The sequence below is a fragment of the Cyprinus carpio genome, chromosome A15 (genome assembly GCF_018340385.1).
Source record: "Cyprinus carpio isolate SPL01 chromosome A15, ASM1834038v1, whole genome shotgun sequence".
Taxonomy (NCBI): domain Eukaryota; kingdom Metazoa; phylum Chordata; class Actinopteri; order Cypriniformes; family Cyprinidae; genus Cyprinus; species Cyprinus carpio.
Window position 1 is genome coordinate 7,921,903 of NC_056586.1, and position 10,422 is coordinate 7,932,324.

Below are 10,422 nucleotides of genomic sequence, written 5' to 3' on the forward strand. Positions count from 1 at the left end.
TCGCTTGGCTGCATAATTTCAACACCATCAACATCAATTCCATGTGACAGTATTAAATCTAGAGTATGATTTTGACAATGAGTAGGTCCTGAGACATGTTTGTCTAACCCCAATAGAGTTCAGAATGTCTATGAATGCTGATCCCAATGCATCTTTTTCATTATCAACATGGATATTAAAATAACCAACAATTAAAACTTTATCTGCAGCCAGCACTAACTCGGATGTAAAGTCAGCAAACTCTTTAATAAAGGATGTATGGTGCCCTGGTGGCCTGTATACAGTAGCCAGTACAAACATCACAGGGGATTTATCATTAACACTTGTTTCTCTGGATAATGTTATATGAAGCACCATTACTTCAAATGAGTTATACTTGAAGCCCACCCTCTGAGAAATCCTGAAAACATTGTTATAAATTGAAGCAACACCTCCCCCTTTACCTTTTGGACGTGGCTCATGTTTATAACAGTAATCTTGGGGTGTAGACTTGTTTAAAATAATGTAATCACCAGGTTTTAGTCAGGTTTCTGTCAAATAGAGCACATCTAGGTTATGATCAGTGATCATATCATTAACAAAAAGTGCTTTCGTAGAAAGGGACCTGATATTCAATAAGCCAAGTTTATCATTTGTTTATCCGTATTGCATTTCTTTTTTATTTGTTGAACCTCAATTAAATTGTTACTCTTAAATTGGTTTGGACATTTTTTTGTATTTTGTAGTTCGGGGAACAGACGCAGTCTCTATAGTGTGATATCTAGGTGAAAATTAACTGACTTCTGTGACTGGAGGCGGCTAGCAGACGGTCGGTTTAGCCAGTCTGTCTGCTTCCTGACCTGGGCCCCAGTTAGTCAAGTACAACCTCTAAGACTATGTGCCATATTTCTAGAAAGAAGAGCGGCACCACCCCAGGAGGGATGACGACCATTTCTTTTCAACAGGTCAGGTCTGCCCCAAAAACTCGTTCAATTGTCTATGAAACCTATGTTATTCTGAGGGCACCACTTAGACACCCAGCCATTAAGTGATGACAATCTGCTATGTATCTCATCACCACGGTAAGCACGGAGGAGACCAGAGTATATTACAGTGTCTGACATCATGCTTGAAAGTTCACACACCTCTTTAATGTTATTTTTAGTGATCTCCGACTGGCGAAGTCGAACATTATTAGCGCCGGCATTAATAACAATCTTACTGTATTTACGTTTAGCATTAGCCAGCACTTTTAAATCTCACAAGATCCCAGTAAACATTGCACCATGTAAACATTTTAACATAGTTCTTACTACAATTAAAAATAAAAGAAAACAATTTAAAATAAAAGAAAACAACCTGGAAAAAAAAATCACAGTTATTTTCCATAAAATTAAGATTAAATATATATATATATATATATATATATATATATATGTGTGTGTGTGTGTGTGTATGTGTGTGTGTGTGTGTACACTGCCATTCAAAAGTTCGGTAAGATTTGTAATGTGTTTTAAAGAAGTCTCTTCTGCTCATCAAGGCTACATTTATTTGATCAGAAATAGAGAAAAATCAGTAACATTGTGAAATATGATTACAATTTAAAATAATGTTCTATTTTAATATACTTTAAAATATAATTTATTCCTGTGATCAAAGCTGAATTTTCAGCATCATTACTCCAGTCTTCAGTGTCACATGATCCTTCAGAAATCATTCTGATTTATTATCAAAAGTGGAAACGTTTCGCTGCTTAATATTTTTTTGGAACCTGTGACAGCTTTTTTCAGGATTCTTTGATTCTTACAAAGTTAAAAAGAACATTTATTCAAAATAGAAATGTTTTGTAATAATATATTGTTCAAAAGTTTAGGGTCAGGATTTTATTTTATTTATTTTAAAAGAAATGAATGCTTTTATTCAGCTAGAATGTGCTAAATTGATAAAAAAAAAAGTGATAATAAATACTTATATTGTTAGAAAAGATTTCTATTTAAAAAAATTCTGTTCTTTTTAACTTTGTAAGAATCAAAGAATCCTGAAAAAAGCTGTCACAGGTTCCAAAAAAATATTAACCAGTGAAATGGTTTCCACTTTTGATAATAAATCAGAATGATTTCTGAAGGATCATGTGATACTTTATATGATGGCTGATGAAAATTCAGCTTTGCATCACAGAAAAAAATGTTTTATTTGTTTAAAGTATATTAAAATCGAAAACCATTATTTTAAATGCTAATCATATTTTACAATATTACTGTTTTCTGTATATTTGGACAAATAAATGCAGCCATGATGAACAGAAGAGACTTTTGTAAAACACATTAAAAATCTCACTGATCCCAAACTTTTGAACAGCAGTGTATATTAATGACTTTAATGTTATTGAGCAAGGCGTAAACAAATATGTTCCCTTAATTTGACTTTTTTCATTTGGTCATAAAACAGGTGACACATCAGTTTAAGCCAGGGGCTATCCTAAATATCAAACGATATGAATCATATGAACTTTGATATACTGGTCTCAATAAAACACACCTATCATTAAACCTTTTGATGGGAGTTATTATTAATTATTAATTGACACTGAGATTATCAGAAACCTTTATTTGCTTTAAAGAAATTCTCAAACATGGAGCACCAATTAGTGTATTTGGTTGAAGCTGTTCATTAAAATTGATTTAATAAATATACACAGCATAACACCTAACCCAGGTGGGAATATCCAGTTATTTATGGAGTATTAGTTTTTCTTCTTGAAGACTTGATGGCAGAGTTTGTCCTGACAGTAGATGTCCTAAAAAGAGAGGGGGATTAGCATGATAACAATGGGCATATACACTAAAATATTTATTAATATACACTTAACAAAAAGTTCCATAGTATTACCATTATATGGGTATGCACAATGACCCTGGGGTATCATGTGTGCAAATAGAATGGTACATTTATATAATAATAAGTCAGTGGTATATAATAAAGTACAATCATTCGCCATTAACGTAAACATTTATTTCTCTCTTTGTTGCCTCATTTATTGACTTGTACAGGTGGCCTGAGGAAGTTCTTTACCAAGTGAAGCAGGTCTCCTTCAATCCATTGCCTCCAGCCACGGTTCTCCTTTTCTCCCTTTTGCACACACACCAGTTTATCACCCTCCCATATCACCAGGGTCTGAAAACAAATATTTCAGTTTTTAATCAATGTAAAAGATGAGTACTGTCATATGGGACACCATCATCCACGTACGGGACCCTGAGCTACACCTTCATGACATTCAGAGCCAATTATTATTCTACTTAAAGGGATACTCCACCGCAAAATGAAAATTTTGTCATTAATCACTTACCTCCATGTCATTCCAAACACGTAAAAGCTTAGTTCGTCTTTGGAACACAATTTCAGATATTTTGGATGAAAACAGGGAGGCTTGAGATTGTCCCATAGACTGCCAAATAAATAACAGTGTCAAGGTCCAGGAAAGTATGAAAAGCATCGTCAGAATACTCCATCTGACATCAGTGATTCAACCGTAACATTATGAAGCGACGAGAATACTTTTTGTACACAAAGAAAACAAAAATAACGACTTGCATACTAGTCAGATTTGTCAAAATGGCGCTACGCTGATTTGGAGAGACACAGAGGAGAGGAATTCTTGTTATTTTTGTTTTCTTCGTGTACAAAAAGTATTCTCGTCGCTTCATAACGTTACGGTTGAATCACTGATGGCAGATGGACTATTCTGATGATGCTTTACATACTTTCCTGGACCTTGACACTGTTAGTTACTTGGCAGACTATGGGACAGTCACAAGCCTTCCGGTTTTCATCCAAAATATCTTAAATTGTGTTCCGAAGACGAACAAAGCTTTTACGGGTTTGGAACGACATGGGGGTAAGTGATTAATGACAAAATTTTCATTTTGGGATGGAGAATCCCTTTAAATTTGAACATGGTATTACCATCACTGCATACCACTATAGAATATTCTTCTTATTGCATATTAAGTCAGAACAAAAAGGGAAAAACAACAACAAAACAGGGGTCATGTGACCCTGGTTTGGACTTTGTTGCATTTTGGACACCTACCTTAACAACTCTGTTGTCCAGGGCTTTTGTGCGCTCCTCAAACTCCTCCCCGATGGTGAAATCGACCTCATAGTTTCTGAAGGTGCTGAGTGTTTTGGTCTCGAATTTGTCTCCGTTCTGCACAATGACCTTAGTCTGCTTGAGATGCACTGCGATCTTACGGGTGGCAAAGTCAATGTCTAAAGGGGAGGAACAGAATGATCTATTAAAGTCTCAAAAAGGAAAGATCAGCACGATCCAAGTAGGGATGTGTGAAAGTATCATAAGGAGGCTTTGTAATCACTTTGGGCGCTGTAGAAACAGAGCCATAGTTCATGCTGTGGTGCAACAGACTGACAGAAATATTCATATGCTGGGACAAAGGTGGCTCATCTCCCACCTTTATCAAAGCGACTGATAAGATATTATGACCTTTGACCCTGAAACAAGCAACCCATTTATTGTTTCATTTCTGGCACAAGTAAAGATACTCAGTTTTTTCTTCTTTTAAATTAATAAATTAATTAATTAACAAAGATATTTATTTAGTTATTTATCTAAAGTTTAAAAATGCTATAAAAGTCAGGTCAGCATTTTTATTACTATTAAGCACAACGAGTACATGCAAAATCTGTTGCAAAATGAATATTACATTTATGCAACCCCAGTGTATGCATGAAACATCTTACCCCACTATTGTGCACTATATCCTCTTTTTTAACCTGATATTTTGCAACAACTGCATTTTCATTTTAGTTGTAATTAATGATAAAAACCCATATAAAGTCTTAAATATGAAGTGAGTATATGCATTCGAATCTGTTGCAAAATGAAAAAAAAAAAGAGAGACAGAAACAGACATGAAATGTCTGCCTCTATGCACTACATCATCTTCTTTAACCTTTGATTTCACAACAAGTGCACATTCATTTATGCATGGCTACGGTGAACTCGATAAGCTATATATAGATATAAGAGCCTGATCTGCATCTCTGGTGAGTAAATGCTCCTGTTGATAACTTTAGGATTCTAGTAGGCATTCAGTAAAATAAATCACATACCCAGAGCCTTCATGACATCCTCAAAGTTGTCATTGCTGACCATCTCCCATGTTCCATTGAAATCAGCCGGCATCGTGAAGCTGGAGGTCGTGTGTATGTGTGAGAGAAGAGTATAATGAGGTGAGCCACGGCCTTTTATTGCAGTGTGAGTGATCAAATGAACCGTGGGAACAGAGTTCCTTTGATAAGTCCCTTTATCTTCATTGAAAAAGGGGTGGGCTTTATTAAGGGGATGTACTCATGTCAGCATTTCATATGGTCTGAGAGAAAGATACAGACAAATTGTGTAGATAGTGCAGTTGTCATGAAATTTTAAAGCTGTGATAACAGTATGCCACACTTTGTCATGTTATACTTCCTCATAACTATTTTAATCAGCAGTTTTCAAATAATCTTGAGGAATTATTGTGCAGTAGAATTCTAAAGTTTAAAACAATTTTCAACATTCTTTGGAACATTCCCTAATGTAAAGTCCAATACAAACTTGTGGAGTTCAACAACAGCTGGTATTAAACCAAAAGGGGAACAAACCAAATACAAAAAAAAAAAAAAAAAAAAAAAAAAAAAAAAAAAAAAAAAAAAGACAATCAGAAAAAGTTAATTTTGTAAAAAAAAAAAAAAAAAAAAAAAAAAATCACAATTTCACTACTGGTCTTAGACTTTTGGACCCATCTGTGTATACAAAGTCTTACTTTATGTTTTTGAAGTCGATAAGATTTTAAAAATATTTTTGAAGGAAGTCTCTCATGCTCGCCAAGGCTGCATAATTTTTAAATAACAAGAAAAAGTACCAATTAAATAATAGTAAAAATAGAGATTAAAATAACTGTTTTCTTTTGTAATATTTGAAATAGAATTTATTCCTGTGAATTTTCAGCATCATTACTCCAGTCTTCAGTGTCACATGATGATATCCTTCAGAAATCATTTGAATATGCTGATTTGCTGCTCAAGAAACATTTCTGATTATTATCAGTGTTGGAAACATTGATATTTTAAGCAGAACTACCTTTATGATTTTTTTCCAGGATTCTTTGATGAAAGGTATGTTCAAAAGAACAGCATTTATTTGAAATATACTGTATTTTTTGTAACAATATGGAAGTCTTTAATTTCACTTTGGATCAATTTAATGCATCCTTGCTGATTAAAGGTATTAATTTCTTTTAAAAAATATTACTTTTGCATTATAGTGTATGTTAAAGTTCATAAAAATGTTGTTGCCCATGTGCAATAAAATAGCAAAGTTCGGCAGTGATGTGTCAGGAGTGAGGAAAGTAATACTTTGTGGATTTGTCATTGCCACTATAACACTGGTAAAAGTATAGGGCCCATGACGATAAGTTAGCTCAGAGTAGATAAGTGTCTTTATGCTGCATTTGATCTCTGTCACCATGAGACAAATCACACTTATTATCAGCTCAGCACAAAGATAGGCCAGTAAAACGCTGTCTTTGATCATGAAGTATCAGCGATCATGACATTAATGCAATTACTTTTCAGATTTCACCAGTGTATTCATACAGTGGGTACAGAAAAGAATCACCTTTTTTTCAATCCTTGGTAGTGCAGCTGAAGCAAACAATCAATGGGTGGCAAGACACTGTCAAAAGATCTCTGGGATAAAGTTGTGGACAGGCACGTCAGGAGATGAATACAAAAACATTCAAGGCTTTATCAATGCATAGAAGCACAGTGAAGTGGAAGGTATTTGGTATAACACAGACCCTCCCTGGATCAGGACATCACTCCAAACTGGGTGAAAGAGGAGGAAACAGAGAGGTGACCAAAAGGCCTACAGCAACTCTGAAGCAGTTACAGGAATTTATGACAAAGGTCATTGTGTGCATGTAACAACATCACAAATTCTCCAGAAATGTGGCTTATAGGGGAGGGTTGCAAGAAAAAAGCCACTTCTCAAGAAAGGCCACATGCAGTCAGACTGAGCTTTGCCAAAACACACCTTGAAGATTCTGAAGCAGATGAGAATAAAATTAAATTATTTGGCCTCAACACCAAACGGTATGTCTGGTGGAATTCCAATACGGTCATACAATGTGGAATGACTTGAAGACTGCAGTCCACAACACTCACCATCAAATTGAACTGAACTTAAGCAGTTCTGCAAATAAGACCGGGCAAATATTGCAAAGTCTAGATGTTCAGAGTTAGTAGCATAGACATTTTACGGCATTGAAAACTACTCAGAAAAACAAACAAACAAATAAATAATGAACTCTTATAAATTCATAATTTTTAGGCTGAATGATGAATCATAACAAGTGCATCAAATTTGTGTTCTTCAATAAAATAAGTAAGTGTACAGGAGCAAAAAGCAGAGATGAGGAGAGAGGTGACTGAACAATTACTCCAGATCATGTGGGCTAAAGTTCAGTTTGTTGTCTGTGACGTACTCTTGTGCATTTCTTCCTGTAAATAATATTACTGTGTAAATTATGACAACAATCAAGCAGTTTCATCGATTATGACATTAGTGTTTTAAATTCACTGCATTGCTCACAGTGTTATCAGTGCAACAGACACGGTACAATTTTGACAAATCAGGCCGAATAATGTACTGTATGTTAAACCATGATAAACATCCCTGCAATATTATGCTCACTGCACTAAGACAATGGCAAAGTCACTTCATTTGCTTAAAAACAACAAAAAGCAAAAAAAAAAATAAAAAAAAAAAATTCCCCTACCATTCATAACTTAATTTGCATCAACTTCGTCACACACATTAAAAAGCATGATATTTTAATTTGATCCACCCAATAATATTTAATTCAAGTTTATTTATATAGCGCTTTTTTAGATACAACTTTACAGAAAATTAAGTTTCTACAATATTTAGTAGTAGCTAATATTGTTAAAACTTCAATTATATAATGGTGTTCAGTAATGGAACTGTTAAATATATTCACATATATTAAATATTAAACATATATATTCTTTGAGAACACCGACATATTATCATGAAGTGAAAAAAGAATAAAATCTTTATTTCAAAATGAACAGAAACCTTCATCTGACAGTATTAAAAACTGAAAGCTTATGTTCGGTTCAGTGTAATGGTCAGCATTATTAGGTGAATAATTCTCACATAATTAAATTTTTGAAGGCAGATTAGTGCCATCCGGTTTAGCTGCTAGATTTCTATAGAGCACTATATATAAAGACTTATAAATTCTCTAGTTGTTTTTAGACATAAATGTTCCGTTTTATTAAGTTGTAGATTTGGATATATACACATTCTCAAAGAAAACTTTTTGTAAAGATTCTTTTTTTTTTTTCTTTTTGGTTGAAATGTTGGTTTGAAATGTCAGTTGGGAGTAAGTCACACGTGTGAGTCACAAGTCTGAAGTTTTAACCTTCGAGTCCCCAGCAAGTCACTGTCCAGTCATACAAATGTTTGATGATTTAACTGAATTTAAATATTAAAATAAGTTAAATTTTACTACAGTAGTTATGTACTATGAGAGTTTTATTTGCAACAAAAAAATTGCAATATGAATTTTTACTCAAAAGGTGACCACATACAGCTCAGTTGTTAATAAAATAAAAATCTAAAAATAATAAATAAATAAAAATTAAAACTACATAGCCTAAAATGTAAATGTAACTGAAATTAGTCCAACATAAAAGCATGAAAAGTATTTAGGTACAGCTGTTTCAGTATGCCTCAAACATTGCGAAAAAGTATTAAACAATTCAAGTAAAATGGTTTCTATGCCACCAAATGGCATTCTTAAAACAGGCATCGCCCTTATGAGACATGAACACATCCTTAAGTTAGATCCTTCCTTTTTAACAAAAGAATAACAACATCAACAACAAAAAATATTAATAATTGAACCACACAAACCTTGCACCTGTTCATAAAGTACATTATTAATCTCTCTCTCTGTCTGTGTGTGTGAGAGAGTGAGCAAGTGAGATATATTAATATATTTAATTGAGTGAGTGAGTGAGAGAGAGTGAGTGAGTGTGATTTATTAATATCTGTGAGTGAATGTGTGTTCTCTTTTATCAATTAAATGTTTATTCTTTCAATACATTTGCATTTTTGTGCTTGCAAGTTTGAGTTTTTGTTTTGTTTGTGTATGCATGGTTGGGTTCAATTTTTTCTTTGTGTGTGTGTATGTGTATACAATATATTTATGTGTATACCCATAAACTATCCAAAGGCTTTACACTCAAAGTCTAACACTGAAGAAACTAATTATTAAACACTGTACACATGCATATACAAAGTGCTATTGCAAAAAAAAAAAAGGCTGACATTTCATTTTAAACAGTGAATAACCATTTACAATGCATTGCACTTGCAAACATTAAATGTGTACTCACAAACTATTTTAATGCAGCCAAATTCTCAATGAAACAGTTTTCACTGGTACATTTTTCTGTTTCTGTTGTAAGACAGACACTGAAACATGGCCTATTAAGACTACAAGCTCAGTCAAGTCTCAAGTCATGAATATCATGTCAAGTCTTTTATGAATATTTGTCAAGCAAGTCTCAAGTCCTAAAAATTGCGACTTAAGTCTTACGCGAGTCAAGTCATTTGACTCGAGTCCCCCACCTCTGTCAGTTTCTGATTTTTAAATTTTACTGAAGTCAAACCGGAACACAGAGAAAGACATTTTGTACACACACACATACATACATACATATATATATATTATATATATATATATATATATATATTATATATATATTGTAATGGGGTGAAGAATCACACGACAGCGGGGAGTGCAAAATAAGATCCCCGGAGGGTGGATTTAATCCAACAAGCAAACTTTAGTGGAAGTGGGAAGTGCTGGTGCGCTGATCGTGGTGGTGTTCCAGGTGCGGTGTGTCCGTGCGTGGGGTGCTGATCGGTCATGAGCTCTCTGTAAGGGAACACGAAGAACAGCGTTAGCATCCAGTCTTCTGGAGTGATCACTCACTTGTGTGTCAGTGGCGGCAGCTTATGTAGCCGCCGCTTGATTGTCGGCAGCCGTGACCGATCAGCCAGTGATGAGGTTTCCAGGTGCTCTTTGTGCATTTCCAGGTGACGCTGATGAGGCATCGGGACACGCGTCACTATTGTTATTAATGAATTGAAATCATCTAAAATAAAAGAAGACATTAAATCTCTGAAGATCTCAGCAGAGGATGATTAAACAACAGCACAAACTTTGATAATTAACAGAGGTTTAGATGTTGAATTGATTTGAAGTTACCATAATAGCAATTAGTGTCACCTTTAGCTGGGTTCTTGACTTTTGATGACTTTTTTTTCTGCCTGCTATGACTGTG

At 34.2% G+C, this 10,422-nt stretch overlaps 1 protein-coding gene across 1 annotated transcript; it reads right to left on the reverse strand.

The window, feature by feature from the left end:
• Positions 1-2,571: 2,571 nt before the first annotated feature.
• On the reverse strand, positions 2,572-5,276 carry LOC109097777 (retinol-binding protein 2-like). Its single transcript, XM_019111402.2, has 4 exons — positions 5,113-5,276; positions 4,073-4,251; positions 3,052-3,153; positions 2,572-2,776 (listed from the first exon to the last, which is right to left on the reverse strand). Exons 1-4 carry the CDS (start codon positions 5,183-5,185, stop codon positions 2,723-2,725), a joined length of 408 nt encoding a protein of 135 aa, XP_018966947.1. The 5' UTR covers positions 5,186-5,276; the 3' UTR covers positions 2,572-2,722.
• Between the last annotated feature and the right edge of the window lie 5,146 nt (positions 5,277-10,422).

What these genes read in the sequence shown, in the direction of transcription:
- LOC109097777 (XM_019111402.2), bottom strand. Translation starts at nt 5,185, where the DNA reads ATGCCGGCTGATTTCAATGGAACATGGGAGATGGTCAGCAATGACAAC. An exon ending in TGGACAACAGAGTTGTTAAG is followed by an intron (nt 3,154 to 4,072) that starts GTAGGTGTCCAA and finishes ATTTGTTTTCAG; the next exon opens with ACCCTGGTGATATGGGAGGG. An exon ending in AAGGAGACCTGCTTCACTTG is followed by an intron (nt 2,777 to 3,051) that starts GTAAAGAACTTC and finishes CTCTCTTTTTAG; the next exon opens with GACATCTACTGTCAGGACAA.